General features: G+C 43.2%; 2 protein-coding genes across 2 annotated transcripts in view; one reads left to right on the forward strand and one right to left on the reverse strand.

Moving 5' to 3' along the window:
* Positions 1-5,682: 5,682 nt before the first annotated feature.
* Positions 5,683-9,466, reverse strand: LOC310668787 (ecto-NOX disulfide-thiol exchanger 2-like; the record flags this gene model as incomplete). Its single annotated transcript, XM_083422116.1, has 4 exons — positions 5,683-6,098; positions 6,180-6,392; positions 7,110-7,318; positions 9,462-9,466. The coding sequence occupies 4 exons, from the start codon at positions 9,464-9,466 to the stop codon at positions 6,088-6,090; spliced, it is 438 nt and encodes a 145-aa protein (XP_083278242.1). The 3' UTR covers positions 5,683-6,087.
* A 2,712-nt stretch (positions 9,467-12,178) lies between these two features.
* LOC310668789 (putative helicase senataxin) overlaps positions 12,179-17,664 on the forward strand; it is a gene marked incomplete at its 3' end in the record, with an annotated part of 486,105 nt that continues 480,619 nt past the window's right edge. The window contains exon 1 of the mRNA XM_083422117.1: positions 12,179-12,587. Within this exon, the coding sequence (XP_083278243.1) occupies positions 12,360-12,587 (228 nt within the window). The 5' untranslated portion in view covers positions 12,179-12,359. The remainder of the gene's footprint in view (positions 12,588-17,664) is intronic.

Genomic DNA, 17,664 nt, shown 5'->3' on the forward strand with positions numbered 1-17,664 from the left:
AAGTCCAGCAACTGGAGGAACGTGTAGCTACGCTCCAAAGAATTAGAGAGCTGGAGCTCTTCTTGGAAGCAACAGAGAACACCGTCGCCACCAAGGAGGAGACAGGGGACACCCGTGAGAAGGAGGCTAGCTCACAAATACAGGTGCCAGATACATGGAGAAACGTGACTCAAAGAAGTAGGAGGCCCAGGGTTCGCTCTGATTGTTTAGAAATACACAATCGCTTTGAAGTCCTCTCCCCTAGCATGGAAGACGAAGAACAGACTCCATTTGAGGATCTCTCCCTCATTACAGTCGATCAGGTATATGAAGACGAGCAGCAAAGTCAGTCCTCAGGGAATGTGCAGGCGACCTTGGAACGGACAGCTCATGGAAGAACCCCGACCAAACCTAAGAGGAGGCGTGTAGTGGTGATAGGGGATTCCCTACTGAGGGGAACAGAAGCAGTGATCTGTGGGCCTGACAAGATGTCTCAGGAGGTATGCTGTCTCCCCGGGGCTAAGATCCAAGATGTAACTGAACGACTGCAAGGAATCATAAAACCCACTGACAAATACCCCTTCCTCTTGGTTCATGTGGGAACCAATGACACTGCAAGCAATAGCCTCCAGAAGATCAAAAGAGACTACGAGGCTCTGGGCAGGAAATTGAAGCAATTAAATGCACAAATTGTTATCTCATCTGTCCTCCCAGTTGAATGACGTGGCCCAGGGAGAGAGGGGAAAATAGTGGAAGTGAACAGCTGGCTTCGCAAATGGTGTAAACAGGAACGGTTTGGATTCTTAGATCACGGACTGCAGTTTCTTGAAGATGGACTTCTGGCAAGCGATGGGCTGCACCTCACAACGGTTGGGAGGAATGTTTTTGCCAAAAATCTCAGAAACCTCATCAGGAGGGCTTTAAACTGACTAATGTGGGGGAGGGAGACAGTGCTCCTGAAGGTAGATGTCTATCAATTGATGAAGATGATCATCCAAATGTCATAGACCAAATGGAGCAAACAGCAAGCAGACCTAGTGGTGGGAGGAAAAAATCCTTAAATAGGAGACACGGGGGAATGATTAATGGACTTCAATGTCTGTACACTAATGCACAAAGCATGGGAAATAAACAAGATGAGCTTGAGCTCTTGGTACAGCAAACTAAATATGACATAATAGGCATCACTGAAACCTGGTGGGATAAGTCCCACGATTGGAATGTAATAATGGAGGGATACAATCTATTTCAGAGAAACAGACCAGACAAGAAAGGAGGAGGAGTGGCGTTATATGTCAGGGATGTGTATACCTGTGAAGAGATCCAAGATTTAGAACCTCAAAGCCAAAGTGAGAGCATTTGGGTCAAAATTAAGGGAGAGAAGATTAACAGAGACCTCATTGTGGGAGTTTACTATAGATCCCCAAGCCAAACGGAGGACATAGATGATGCCTTCCTGGAACAGATGGCCAAGCAAGCAAAAGGAAGGGAGATAGTAGTAATGGGGGACTTCAATTACCCAGATATTTGTTGGATGTCAAACTCAGCCAAGAGCATAAGGTCAAACAGATTCCTCACTGGCCTTGCAGACAACTTCATTGCGTGGCAATACCCGCCCCCTCCCTCATGTGTAGAAATAAAGACACAGACAACAGAATTAAGGTTAATGGGCGTAAATGGCCACAACTTTATTGATTACAGGTAAGAGAGGTATTGGCTTTAGGCATTGGCCCTAACCGACTATCCGGTCTGACCGGGAAGGGTTAAACACCAACAGGGGGAGCCCCCCGTGATGCACATCCGTAGGCGCCCCCCCAGGGGTTACCGCTCGGGGGTGCGCTTTAGGCCCTAGCCTCCGTAGGTTTCGGACGAGGCGACGCCCCTCGGAGTCCTTTAACGAACTACCCTTCGTGATTGGGGGAGGTGATGGCGCTCCTCCCCCCCGACCTCATTTGCATGACAATACCCCTGCCAATGCCTAACCGCCAAAACCGGGAAGTTGTGACGTTTTGCTACGAGGTAGGCGAAAAAACCAAGAGGCTTCAAAACATAGCCAATTAGCCAAATGGAAAAACTCCTACCAGGCCCCTTGCGGCGACCAGCCGAAGCCCATAGCAAAGTCCAGGGCAAGCCTAAAGGGGAGGGTGGGTGGGAAACGTGCTGGTGCTGGCGCTACGAGAAAGGGGCGAGCCGAGGGCTGCCCCGACCTTAAAAGGGGCCAAGGACCGCCCCCCGAGCCAGCTGATTGGCTGGCCCCGGGGAAACCTATGGTAATGAGAGGGGAATCCCTAGGAATCCCGCGGGGCTACCTGGCCCCGCAATATTGACGTCGTGGGCGCGAGCCCGCAACCCCACCCCCTCTCTATGTCGGGAGTGGCTTTGTCCAGAAAGTGGGAGAAGCAACAAGAGGAACAGCCATTTTAGATCTGGTCCTAACCAATGTTGATGACCTGGTTAGTGGGGTAGAAGTGGAAGGATCATTAGGCGTGAGTGATCATGCTCTTCTGAAGTTTACTATACAGCGGAAAGGAGCAGCCAAGCATACTAGGACTCAATTTCTTGACTTTAAGAAAGCCGACTTCATAAAACTTAGGGAAGTGCTGGGTGAGATCCCATGGACAGTAATACTAAAAGGAAAGGGAGTTCATGATGGCTGGGAGTTTGTTAAGAGGGAGATAGTAAAAGCACAACTTCAGGCAATACCAATGAGACGGAAACATGGAAGGTGCCTAAAGAAGCCAGGGTGGCTATCTAAAGAACTTTTAACTGAGTTAAGATTAAAAAAGGATGTGTACAAAAAATGGAAAAGGGGGGAAACCACCAAAGAGGAATTCAAACAAATAGCCAGCACGTGTAGACACAAAGTCAGAAAAGCTAAAGCACAGAATGAACTCAGGCTTGCTAGAGAGGTTAAAAGCAACAAAAAAGGCTTTTATGGGTATGTTCGTAGCAAAAGGAAGAACAAAGAAACAGTGGGGTCACTCAGAGGAGAAGATGGTGAAATGCAAACAGGGGACACAGAAAGGGCTGAACTCCTCAATGCCTTCTTTGCCTCAGTCTTCTCCGATAAAGAAAACAATGCCCGACCTGAAGAATTTGGAGCAAATGATTCAGCAGAGGAAACACAGCCCAGAATAACTAAGGAGATAGTACAAGAATACTTGGCTAGTTTAGATGTATTCAAATCTCCAGGGCCAGATGAACTGCATCCAAGAGTATTAAAAGAACTGGCAGATGTGATCTCAGAACCACTGGCAATCATCTTTGAGAATTCCTGGAGAACAGGCGAAGTCCCAGCAGACTGGAGGAGGGCAAATGTTGTCCCTATTTTCAAAAAGGGGAAAAGAGAGGACCCAAATAATTACCGCCCAGTCAGTCTGACATCAATACCAGGGAAGATTCTGGAGCAGATCATCAAGCAAACAATCTGTGAGCACCTAGAAAGGAATGCTGTGATCACCAATAGTCAGCATGGATTTCTGAAAAATAAGTCATGTCAGACTAACCTGATCTCGTTTTATGACAGAATTACAAGCCTGGTAGATGAAGGGAACGCAGTGGATGTAGTCTACCTTGATTTCAGCAAGGCATTTGACAAGGTGCCCCATGATATTCTTGTAAAGAAGCTGGTAAAATGCGGTCTTGACTATGCTACCACTCAGTGGATTTGTAACTGGCTGACTGACCGGACCCAAAGGGTGCTCATCAATGGTTCCTCTTCATCCTGGAGAAGAGTGACTAGTGGGGTGCCACAGGGTTCTGTCTTGGGCCCGGTCTTATTCAACATCTTTATCAACGACTTGGATGATGGACTCAAGGGCATCCTGATCAAATTTGAAGATGACACCAAACTGGGAGGGGTGGCTAACACCCCAGAGGACAGGATCACACTTCAAAACGACCTTGACAGATTAGAGAACTGGGCCAAAACAAACAAGATGAATTTTAACAGGGAGAAATGTAAAGTATTGCACTTGGGCAAAAAAAATGAGAGGCACAAATACAAGATGGGTGACACCTGGCTTGAGAGCAGTACATGTGAAAAGGATCTAGGAGTCTTGGTTGACCACAAACTTGACATGAACCAACAGTGTGACGCGGCAGCTAAAAAAGCCAATGCAATTCTGGGCTGCATCAATAGGAGTATAGCATCTAGATCAAGGGAAGTTATAGTGCCACTGTATTCTGCTCTGGTCAGACCTCACCTGGAGTACTGTGTCCAGTTCTGGGCACCACAGTTCAAGAAGGACACTGACAAACTGGAACGTGTCCAGAGGAGGGCAACCAAAATGGTCAAAGGCCTGGAAACGATGCCTTATGAGGAACGGCTAAGGGAGCTGGGCATGTTTAGCCTGGAGAAGAGGAGGTTAAGGGGTGATATGATAGCCATGTTCAAATATATAAAAGGATGTCACATAGAGGAGGGAGAAAGGTTGTTTTCTGCTGCTCCAGAGAAGCGGACACGGAGCAATGGATCCAAACTCCAAGAAAGAAGATTCCACCTAAACATTAGGAAGAACTTCCTGACAGTAAGAGCTGTTCGACAGTGGAATTTGCTGCCAAGGAGTGTGGTGGAGTCTCCTTCTTTGGAGGTCTTTAAGCAGAGGCTTGACAACCATATGTCAGGAGTGCTCTGATGGTGTTTCCTGCTTGGCAGGGGGTTGGACTCGATGGCCCTTGTGGTCTCTTCCAACTCTATGATTCTATGATTCTATGATTCTATGAAGTTGCTATTGTTGGGCCGAGTTGTTGTGGTGGGGATGAGGGTTGCAGTGATGCCGGGGATGTTGCTTTTGTTCCAAATAGTGCAAGTTTTGGATGGGATGGATTGTATCAGGAGGTGGCAGAGGGATGTTTTTGGAGTTGTTTGGCAGGGCAGGAAGCCTTGAGTAAAACTTAAGATATTGACGGATGCTAAAGAAGGAGGTGGACCTGCCCTGCCAGACCCCTAAATTTTGTTGTGAACCATCTGCTTTTTGCTGGCTGAGAGAATGGTTGTCTCCTGGAAGCACAGAAGTGTTGGATAATGGCAGATGAAGTTGATGGACTAGATGAATTGGTGGAAAAGACTGGCAAGATCCGAGACCAGGGAGAAGAGTTGGTGGAAGAAGACTGGGAAAAGTTTAAAGAATATTTATAGAAATATTGTAAAATTAATGAATGTTAGAAGAACGTTGGAATGAAGTTATATGGCTTCAGTAGAAAGGTTATAAGGAATTAAGTATAAATAGATTAATAGAGCATTAAAGGAAAATAAGGTTAAAATGTGTTAAGATAATTATAGGATAGAAAACAGGGGAAGATGGACAGGAAGTGGAATTAAGTATTAATAGATTAATTGAGCATTAAAGGTAAAAATATGGTTAGAATGTGTTAAGACAATTATAGGACAGAAAACAGAGGAAGATGGAAAGGAATTGCTGAAACAATTAATAGAAGTGGAATACAAAAAGGGAGGTGTGAGGAGGTCGAGGAAATAAGGGAAAGAAAGATAAGATGTTGAAATTGAAATTTTAAATGGTTCTTGTTTTGTTTTGTTTTGTTTTGTTTGTATCTTTTATTATGTCTGTTCTTTTTTATTATGTACTGTATTGTATTGTACTGTATTGTATTGTATGTTTTTTTCTTTTATGTTTTTTTGCAGTGTTGTGTTTAATTTGTTGGAAACTTAATAAATATTATTTGGGGGGGGGGGGGAATAATCACCCAAGAATGCTCTCCAGACTGTACCATTAGTTTACCAAAGAAAATGTGCACAGTAGGAGTTTTGTGGGCTTTTTTGTTTGTTGTGTCTGGGGACCATTTTTTCTCCAGAAACCTATCAGAATAAGATTTTGATAGTTTTCCAGAAGCTTTGTAAGATTTTCTTGTTTCCACTGAGCATTAATGACCTGGTAACCTTTCATTCATTTAAAATTAATTTTAATATCCAGCATTTTGTCTGTTAAATGGCTTGTTATCTTTTTCCTTTTTTAAACTGTTTTCTGGTTTTCTTTGACATTTGTACGAATGCAGCATGGTGGTTTAGAAATTTGTAAGAAATAAACCTAAATATGTTTCCTAATAAAGGGAATGTATGTTCCGGATCTGTGTCTCTCTCTCTCTTGTTCAACCTTCAACTGGAAAAAAATAAAACAAAAAATGGTACATTTCCATCAAGTGAGACTTTGAAATCCTGGTTGCAAGCCCCAAACACTTACACTGAGCAAGAATTCCTGAGAGTGCAAGCTTGAATTTTTCCTTTGCTTCTTCCATTTCCTTTTCATGGGCTGCTTTCTCATTTGTAAGTCGGCAGATGTGGCTGTTGACTGACTGGATCATTGAGTAGAAGTTGTTTGCAGTCCGTCTGTTCACTTCCCCACACTCTATCCAGGCCAGCAGTGTCTGCACCGCTTCCAAACACTTTGAATCATCTGACCCAAGAGAGAAACACTGCTCAGGTACAAAGCACTGGTGCATTTTGCAAGTAATATTATTTAAATCATCGCTCCCTGTGTGAGAGTTTAAAAAACAAAAATATAGTAAGATGTTTGATAGGCTAAAATTATATTGTTTTGTTACTAGTGCTCTGCCAAAGCTTCCTGTGGCTGCTATGGGGGTTCTTTTGTTATGTTTTTATGGCATAATGTATTTACGTTTATGTATTAAACATTAGTTAAGTCACTTGGAGACATTGAGATAACAAGCAACAGTCTAATTAATACTACTGTTTTGCATAGGTCTGCATGAAATGAGCCACCCAAGCAAGGCAAAACTCTGAAAGGCTGGGGTGGATGAGATTAACTCCACAAACAGTTGCAATGTACTCATCTGTTGTACGTCTACATGGGATGGACCACATCTCAGTGGAAGAGCATCTGCTTTGCATGCAAAATGTCTTGGGTGCAATCCTTAGAGTCCCCAGTTAAAAGGATCAGGTAGGAAGTGATGAGAAAGATCCTTCTTCTTCCAAGACCCTGGAGAACCACAGCCAGTCAGAGTATACAGTACTGGGTAAGAAACAGATAACTCATCAGGACAGGACAGCTTCCTATGTTCCTACAGGACAGCTTCCTATGTTCCTAACCACCTGCCACAATCCTCATGCAACAGCCTGCCAGTTTGGGGCATTATTCTACAGCCCTATGTACCTTTTAACTTCTCAGCAACAATACTGCACTCATAATACGAATAGTGGACAACAGGAGGTGGGGAGGGAGGGTGGAACTGTTTTTCTGCCATCCTTCTGCGATGGCGCTCTTCCCAGGCCAGCATCCGCTGCTTGCATTCCCACTCGTAGAAATCATCCCAGGCTTGAGCAAAATCCACGTGCAGGTGCCATGTGTCCTTTTTGTCAGTGCTGGATAAAAAGGCAATGATAGTTACAGAAACAACCTGGCAATGATAGTTACAGAAACAACCATCAGCAGTTTCCCTGTGGTAGGGAAGTTTTTAATGTTTGATCTTTTATTGTGTTTTTAATATCCTGTTGGAAGCCGCCCAGAGTGGCTGGGGAGACCCAGCCAGATGGATAGGGTATAAGTAATAAATTATGACATTATTATTATTATTATTATTATTATTATTATTATTATTATTATTAGACTGTTCCTCTGTTTCCCCCATCTGCAACATGGGGGTCTGCCTGCTTTGTCTCCAGAGACTGCCAGAGACTGCTCACTGCTAGATGCATACTAAAAATAAACTGCAAGAACAGTGAACAGCCAAATATAAACACCCTTATATCATTGGACACAATACCATCAGCTTTATAAAAAGGGGAAAATGAGGGTCTATAAAATTTACTTGGGTTCTCTTTTTATTACTGCTTGCTGTTTAGCAGCCTGCAGCAACAGCTATGCAAAACTAGGCTTCCATTTGGAAAACGTCCTATGCATTTTCATGTTCCAATCTACAGTATAGCACAGCATACTACACAATCAACACTGCCATGATTTTCGCCCTTCATGATGTCGAAAATCTTATTTTTTAAAAAAAGATTTGCAACCTCATCTCTATAGCTTCCTCTTCCAATTACTCCCTGACCTTGAAAATATTCTAAAACAGAGAGGGTTCAACTAGAAAGTGTTAGAGATGGACTGCCAAGCAGACTAGGGCTGAGTTCTGGGAAGTTACACATTTAACTCCCTTTCCTTCATCAAGTGGCATTCTAGACCAGGGGTGGGTATCATGCAACTCTCCAGAAGTCGCTGGACACCAGCCCTTGTGATCCTTGACTGCCACTGGTTCTCCCTGCCACTGATTCCCCCACAACCACCTCTAGACTGCTATTTTAACCAGTAATGTCTGCTTCTCCATTTTGCCTCTCATTAAGTGGACAGAATCAGCAAGCAGCACAGCAGGGTAGTACAGAGATGGCCTCACTCCTTGAGGACATGAAGATGCTTGAGGCTCCCAGCGCTCCCGTTGAGGTGGTCCTGGCCACCTCTACAATCTAAAAGCTATTCTGGCTTGGCCAAACTATAAAAAATATCCTGTTGGGAAAAGAGCTGCTTCTTCCCTCCATGATCTGTACATCCACCAGACTCTTCATCAGATGTCCCTCTTTACTTTCAATATTTCCCAATTGATCCCAGTGCAACTGCAAGAATGGCAAGGATTGCTTGAGCTAGGTGGGAAGCGTGTGCAACTTTTGCAATGAATGATCTCCTTAATCACTGGTGGTGGCACTATTTCCAAGCCAGACATCAAGGGACTGATTGGTGGGATCCCAAGTCATCATTCCAAGGGCAGGGTCGAAGTCTGAAACAGAGAGGCCATCAAGCTAGATTGTTTTAGCTGCAACTGCACAATAATTCTAATTAGGAAAGCAGATTTTTTTCCATCACTAAAATCAAAACTTAAAGGACCTGAGAGATACATAAAGAAATGAGTCTGGAGAAGTACAGCCATTTGACAGCCCACATAATCCCACAAAAGCCAGTTCTCATGAGTGGGAGGACAAAGATGCGGACAGGCAGGATTGAAGAAAAAGAGAGCCCACAGTACATCCTAATACTGGGAGATTAGCCTCACTTCCTTCTGGTTTTGTAACTGAAATGACAGCCATACATACCACCACATTGAAAGCTGGCTCAGGCATCTGTTTTGCCTCTTCCACCGCAGGCTGCCTTGCCTTCTTTTAATTTTAGAAGTGCTGCATGAGTGCTTACGCATAAATCAATTCATTCAGTCAATTAAATTTATTTTTTTAAGAAACTTTTTAAAAAGTGCTTAACGGCTCCATAGATGGAGTGGAGGTGTTTTTTGGTAACATACAAGAGCCAATCACAGCCAGATTCTGCTTTAAAGATGCAGAGTTGTTTTTTGTTTATTATCGCAGCCACTCCTAAGGGCCAAGTAGATAGAGTGCTCAGCTGATTGTCTAGTCTTGCAAAGACCATTTCAAAGTGCTATTTTGCAGGGTGCTTTGTAGGTGCTGCCAATCACCTGATTAGTGAAACCTGCAAACACCCTTTCAGATTATCCAAGTTTTGACCTACCCCATATCTGACATCATATATGACTTCCGACAGATGTAGGACAGATGGGCATGGCTTCCCTGAAAATGGCTTTGTTGGCTAAATAAGGAGGCCTAACAGGCCTAATCAGACCCAGGCCAGAGGTTACCCACCCATTTTAGGCCACGGATCTTGGGTGTTCTCTGAACATTTGCTCCCCTCATCACTCCACTGGAAAAATTAAGCATTGTGTGCTTGCAGCGGCAATACCAAACCAAGAGCACAACCTACCAGGCAAAAGAGTGTAGGAATGATCGCTGGGTTATGGAGCACACTCCCGCCCGCGGGCAGCCTCAGCTGTCTGCACGCGTAACCTTGGGGTGCGGAGCACACTCCCCCTCACAGATAAAGCCACAGCTGTCTGAACATCTTGCCCTCTGTCCAACCTTTAGCGGTCTTAGTAGTCTGCCGTGCCCTGTCTGTGACCTTTGTCTCCTTTGTCATACATTATGCAAGGGGAAAATGATGCGGTGGAAACAGGTGCCAAAATAACTTTGTACCACCCCACGATTCCGGGATTGGAAGATGTGTAAAGGTCACAGTCTAAAATGTATCTGCCTGGGTTTGCATATTGTGCCAATAAAAGGAGCCTCCACAGAGCTAGCTGGCAGCTTGCTTGTGCACAGCTCACCTGCATTACCAACCCCTACCTCATGTCCTTCACTTCAAAAGAGGATCTCCTGTTATTCCCATGGGTGCCATCCCCAAGTTATTCATTGCAGTGGTCCAGGCTGTTGGGTCTGACATGCCCAAATCCATTGGAGGAGACTCTAGACTCAGATTTGATTTGATGCTGTCTGCAGAACGGATTATGATTGACAAACGTGTTAACAAATGTCCTTTTTTTTTTTAATTATCAGCATCACTTACCCCCATTTTAAATTTTTTTTACTAATGATAAAACTGGAAGAGAAAGTGATAGAAACCAAATAAATCTCCCCTATAAAATGACACCCTGCATATCTTGGCAAATGATGGGATAAATTCTAAGGGGAGAGTAGGATGCAACAAATGCTCGCTTTAGGCACAAACTATTTGATGCAAACCACATTTGTCTGTGCTCCCCTCCTGAGTATCTCATCCACCATGTACCAGCGTCTTGTTCTTTCCAAAATAAGAGCTCTAGTTGTAAAGGCACAAGTCTTAAAATAGATCTGAGCCAGCACTTATCAAGGGCCCCAGAATGATCCTCTGATGGCAGAGTATAACCCCTAAAAAAACAACACTAGGCCATAATCCAGGGCAAAGTCCATGTGTTATCTGCATGTCCAAAGGCCAAATCCCACTGTCAAACTCCTGAATACATTTTCAAATTCTCTCCCATCTGCCCCAAGCTTAAAAAAACAGTGGAGATGCTGAATGAAGCTATATGGTTTTAGCAGAAATGTTATAAAGAATTAAGCAAAAACTGATTGTTAATGGGCTAAAGTGGAAAGTTTAAAGTTAGATTGTGTTAAGATAAATTATAGAACAAAAAATTGAGAAAGAGGGAAAGGATTTGCTGAATTAGCTAATTTGAACTAGAATACAAAAAAGGGAGGTGTGAGGAAGTCGAGGAAATAAGTAAATGAAAGATAAAGATATGGAAATTGGATGTGTTCTTTAAATGTTTTTGTTTTTGTTGTTGTTTTGATGTATTGTTCTTTCTTTTTATTTTCGATGTATTGCTTGTTAATTTTTTTATTGTTGTCTTTTCTCTCATACCTTTTTTGTAACTATAAAACTTCTAATAAATATTATTTAAAAAAATAAAAATAAAAAAACAGTGGAGAGATTTGGCATAAGAGCAGCTTCAAGTGGCAAAGTCACACACAAAACTTAGTACATCGCAATGCCATCTTAGATCTCATGCTGAGTACTAGTAGTTTAAATTTGTTTGTTTATTCTTTTATTTATATCCCACCCTTCATCACAAAGCCCTTCATCTCAAGGCAAGTAACAGCAGTAGAGTTGCCATATTTCAAAAACTGAAAATCCAGATACAAAAGTTGTTGTTGTTTTGGCCAAAGCTGTTGATGCCTGTACATTTCAGCAATTTCCACCTGGCTATTGTTTCCGATGGCCGAATCCCAGGAATGTCTGGAAAATTATGGACATATGGCAACCCTAAACAACAGGGCAATACACAAGTAATTGAATTACCAGGAAGACCTCCCTAGCCCATCTTGAAGTTTGAGCAGGACAATAGGAAAAAAACTGACTGGCGAAAACTGCTTCTAGGGAATCTCACCTCGCATAATAATGACAGTTCATCTATCCTTCTCTGTCTGAAATAATTATTTGGCTCCTCCCCTTGTACCTGTGATTACTCTATTCCAGATCAACAGTGAAGGGAAAGCCCTGGGGATGGAATGCTTAGAATGAGCCAACAGGCCCTTACACATCTCATCAGATCAATTTCCACTGCAACAGGTGTACTTTACATCCTCTGACCCATTCCTTTAATTGCCTGAAGAACTTGTAATTCAATTAACTCCTATCTTTCCTGGCCACTGGCCATACTGGCTGTGGCAGATGAGAGTTAGACTCCAACAATATCTGGAGGGCCACTGGTTCCCCATCCAATGCTCTGTTGGGGCGGGCACTCATCAAGAGTAAGGAAGTTTTCTGCTTCATGCAGTATCATTTTAGCTCCATCATCGACCCTGATGTGTAGTCTGGGGCTCTAATTTCCTTTTGGATGGCTTTACTATTTTCAGCCCCCTTCATGGATCACTGCCTTGCCGTGGCGAAGGGGCTTGAATAACTCAGAGAAGCTATGAGCTATGCCGTGCAGGGCCACCCAAGATGGACAGGTCATAGTGGAGAGTTTTGACCAAACGTGATCCACCTGGAGCAGGAACCGGCAAGCCACTCCAGTATCCCTGCAAAGAAAACTCCATGGACAAAGACAACAGGCATATGAAAGTTATGACGCTGGAAGATGAGCCCCTCAGGTCGGAAGGCGTCCAACATGCTACTGAGGAAGAGCGGAGGACAAGTACAAGTAGATTCAGAGCTGATGAAGTGGCTGGGCCAAAGCCGAAAGGACGCTCAGTTGCGGATAGGCCTGGAAGCGAAAGGAAAGTCCAATGCTGTAAAGAAAAATATTGCATAGGAACCTGGAATGTAAGAACCATGAACCTTGGTAAATTGGATGTGGTCAAAAATGAGATGGCAAGAATAAATATTGACATCCTGGGCATCATTGAACTAAAATGGACGGGAATGGGCGAATTCAGTTCGGATGACCATCATATCTACTACTGTGGGCAAGAATCCTGTAAAAGAAATGGAGTGGCCCTCATAGTCAACAAAAGAGTGGCGAAAGCTGTACTGGGATGCAATCTCAAAAATAATAGAATGATCTCAATACGAATCCAAGGCAGACCTTTTAACAATACAATAATCCAAGTTTATGCACCAACCACTGGTGCTGAAGAAACTGAAATTGAGCAATTCTATAAAGCATGTGAAATTCAAGTTGTATTTCTATATCAACCTGCATTGGCTCAGTTAAATATATGGTTTTCCTTAGCTTGTGTTTCCTATACTTTGGGATCATCGTGGCAATGTCCATGTTTCATTCCAATTTTTTATGGCACTGAGGGTGTCTTCTAAGGAAGGATAAGAAGTACTTTGTTTTTGCTACTGCATATCAACCAGACCAACAAACATAAACCCCCAATTCAGGTTCATCCTGACTCAAGCATGTACACAGCTGTGACTCACTGACTTCTGGCTATCAAGTGACAAGTGACAGAAATCCCAGAACTCAGGATCCCTGGCATGAAATGAGCTAGAATAACAGGACATTTTTCCATTCTAAAAGCAAGCCTCCATTCAGTTAGGTTCTCTCATGAAGCCTCACAACTAAAATTATAAACACAATTTAAAACATCAGATTTTAAAAACCAATTAAATCATCCAACACAATGCTGTAGATAAAAACAGCAACAGTTAAAATTACAGACCAACAATCTTATTCAGTTAAAAACTGCAAAAAACAATTGTGTGTTTTAAGGCCTGCTTATATACAAACAGACTGAGTATAAGACAAACATCCCGCAAGAGTAAGTTCCACAGTGATAGGGCCACCAGTAAAAAGGCCCCGTTTCCCCCCACTTCCAACCTGATGAATCTTAAAGGCAGACCTATAAACAGGACTTCTATGGCCAATATCAGGGTTGGGCAGGTTCATGTAAAATATAGGTAGCCCTTCAGATATCCTGGTCCCAAACTGTTTAGGTTTTAAAAAGTAACCGCCAACACTTTATGTGGGCCTGAAAACTCACTGGTAATGAGAGTGGCAAGTGTAGAATTGGTGTTATATGCTCTAGTCATCTGCCCCCCCAAAGCAACTGGGGAATGCATTCTGTACCAGCTGAAGCTTTTGAACAGTGTATGAGGACAGCCCCACATACAGCATGTTAAAGTAGCATAATTGGGATCCAATCAGGGCATGGACTACTGTGGCCAGCTCCACTTTGTATCAGTTATTTCTGGGAACAGATTCCATCAGCAACTTCCTAGAAAACAGCAAGTCCAGGAGAATCCCTCAGACTGGAGGGACTTCCGGTCAGCACCAGCGGTTAATGGCGGATTCCCTCTGATCTCCGGAGGGAGCCGCTCTGAAGAAATCGGGTCGGATCCGCTCCAGCGAAGCGGGGACCCTTGAAATCGCAGGCGGGGGAAGCCTGCGAACGTGGGACTCGGTGGGCACCTTAGCGCTCCCCCAAATTGACGAAGGAGCCCAGTTACGGGCTCCGGAGCGAAGCGGGGGTAGCGCGGTGCTGAGAGTTGACTGCTACTTCTTCAGAGTGAAGCTGCACAGCCGTTTTCCAGAGAGCGCTGACTTCTTTCTTGGAAATCTGGATTTAAAGAAACAACTACCTGTGAGTAGGGGGAAGATTGGATTTTGGAATCAAATTTGATGCTAATTGGGAACCGAAGCGGAAAGGTACAAAAAGGAAGTCCGCCTTCCGCCATTGTATATAGACTAAAAGCAAAGAGACTGAGAACTTGAACTGGACAAAAAGACGTTTGGGAAAAAGACCTAAAAATCCAATGTCAAAGTAAGAGTGTCCCCCCCCCCCCCCGATTGCAGGAGAGGAGGGGGGGAAGAATTAAACGTTTTAATTCCCTGCAGATAATGAGGATAAAGTACTTAAAACCACCACTCCAAAACCTGGGAACGGACTGCTGGAGAAATATCTGCCGTAAGTGGAAAGCGCTTTTGACAGCTGTAATGGTTCTAGGGATTGCTTGTGCGTAAGTTGCCTTTACTCCTGGCTAGGTTGCATGGTTGAACCCTTTCTGACCGGACAGCCTCTATTCCGTGGCTGCCTCAGTCGCTGGCAGAATCCGTCAGTGGGCGTTTCTTAAACCGCTTCCAACATAAAAGCTGCTTTACGCCCAGTCTCCTCCCCCGTTGCCTGCGCGAAAGCTTTTTGCGCAAGGTGGGTGTGGGCAAAGGAGCACTAGTCCCCTCTCCGCTGGTCTCCTGCGAAGAGTCCTGGAGCCACCTCTCCGCTTCCTCTATCTCCTCCCCTTCTCCACTGGTGTTACGCTGATTTCCTTCCCCAGCGTATGGGCTATCCCTCCCCCTACTGGGGCCCTCTCCCCCTCTCCACCATCATCCGGGAGCCCTCTCACCTCCTCCTGCTCCGATGGCAGTTCCCTGACAACAGCTTATTTGACAGCCAGCATTGCAAGAAGAGATACTGTGTTTCTGATCTGGATAGAAACTAACTGGGACTAAGGGAATATTGATACTGTTAACATTATAGAAGAAAGGGGGCACAGGGGAAGGAATAAGACATTTTAACTGAGGTAACAAAAGAACTGATACTGTGTCCCCCTAGTGGAGGCTGGTAACTGTTATTATTGAACTGAGTCAGAGGAATTTTCCACTGTTTTCTACTGTTGGACTTATTCAGCTGCGGACTGACCTTGAAGTTATCTAGTGTTGTGTTATGGCAGAAGGGAAAGAAAGGTTGGACGTGCCTCAGGAAAAAACAACAAGGTCGGGTAAATCTTTTGAAAAAAGAAGAGCATCAGCATCTGGTCCATCAGGGGGAGCTCCACCACAAACCAAAGCAAAAGGTATGTCAACTGAAAAAGTTCTGGCAGCGGGTTTGGTCAGAATCCAGGAAACTTTGGACAATGTTCAGGAATCTTTGAAAAATTTAACTTTGGAAGTAGCTGAAACAAATAAAAAAGTGGTGGATGCTTCAAGTAAAATTGATCAAAACACTGCAAGTATTAATACTTTGGGTCAAAAAGTTACTATTAATACTGAAACGATACAGAAAGTACTGCAGGAATCGGCCACAATTTGAAAGACAGCGGAGGAAGCTAAAGAGATTGCTGAGGTCACAAGACAAGAGATACCACCGATACATAGACAGCTGGTAGACCATAGGCTAACGTTGTCTATGATTGAGTTGAAAGAGAAACAAACTAACCTGAGAATCAGGGCCGTGCCTGAACTTGAACAGGATAAATTAAGTGACTTTCTTATGAAGGAATTTGCAGACTTTTGGAATTTGGATCCGGAAAAAGAAGAATTCAAGATTGTGAGTGCTTTCAGGCTAGGAAGAGGAGGGAGGAAGAATAAAGTGAGAGACTGCCTGATTACCTTTAGAACAAAAGAAGAGAGAGACAGAATTTTAGGTCTGCATTTTGAGAAGGCCCTGAGAATACATCAACAAGAGTGGAAATCTTTAAAGATGTCCCAAAATATCTTTTGGAGCTTAGAGCCAACTACGGAGACTTGGTCGCCCTGCTGAAGAGTAACAATATTATTTTCAGGTGGGAATTCCCTCAAGGCCTATCTTTCAGCCTCAAAGGAAAAAAGATAAAGATAAAATCAGTGGATGACAAAGACAGATTTTTAAAGGACTATGGTGAAGATCTGCAGAAAGGGCTTGGAAAAGAGCAACAAGCCCCGGGAAGAGGAATAATAGATAGAGCAAGAATCCTTTTTGGTGTGGACAACTTGGAGAAGGGGGCACCACCGACAGAGGAGGAAGAAGCACTAGGAGCAGTGGGAGGAGTAGCAAAGTAACTACAATATGTCTCTGCAACTACTAAGCTGGAACTGTAACGGTCTAAATTCTCCTCGAAAGAAGAAACAGGTTTTTCATTTGTTAAAAAAGGAACAATTAGACTTGATTTGTTTACAGGAAACTCATGTGACTAGGCTACATAGGAAATTATTGATTAATAAAAGATTGGGTCAAGAATTTATCTCATCGGACAGAGTGAAAAAAAGAGGAGGAGTGATTTATGCAAAGGAGAGCCTATCACTGAAATTTATTTTTAAAGACGACCAAAGAAGATTTGTGGCAATTGAAATTCAAATACATGGAGAGAAATTTTTGATAGTAGGTGTATATGCACCAAATGAGGGGAAATCTGAAATTTTTAAGAAGTTGCATGACATTTTGATAGACTATCTGGACTATAATGTGATCTTGATGGGAGATATGAATGGAGTGGTTTCCACAAATATGGATAAAGCACAGAGACAGGTAGTTACTAAAGATGGTAGACTACCGAAAACTTTTTTCGAACTGACAGACAATTTGGACCTAGTAGATATTTGGAGAATGAAGAACCCCTTGGGAAGAGAGGGAACCTTCTTTTCTGAAGCCAAAATGACATGGACAAGAATTGACCAAATATGGATTACTAGAGGTATGGCACCAAAGACAAAAAAAGTGGAAATCTGCCCCAAAGCTTGCTCCGACCATAATGCTGTAAAAATGGAAATGAACTTAATACCAATTGGTTCCTTCAGATGGAGGATGAATGACAACCTATTCAGAGATGAAAAAATAACAAAGAAGGCCCAAAAAACCTTGAGAGATTACTTTGAGATAAATATGAATACTTCAGTTGAAAAAAGAGTAATCTGGGACGCAAGCAAAGCCGTCATGAGAGGATTTTTGATACAACAGAATGCACTAAAAAGGAGAACCCAAAATGAAAAGAAAGAAAGAATTTTGGAAAAAATAAAGGAAAGTGAGAAGAAATTGAGAGCTAAACCAAAGTCGCAAGAAATTTTGAAAGAAATAAAATTATATCAAGTACAATATATGCAAATAATAAACCAAGAGACTGAATGGAAAATAAGACAAATGAGACAAAAGACATTCGAGTCGGCTAATAAATGTGGGAAATTGCTAGCCTGGCAAATGAG

The sequence above is a fragment of the Podarcis tiliguerta genome (assembly GCF_965153285.1).
Source record: "Podarcis tiliguerta genome assembly, chromosome: W".
Lineage (NCBI taxonomy): Eukaryota > Metazoa > Chordata > Lepidosauria > Squamata > Lacertidae > Podarcis > Podarcis tiliguerta.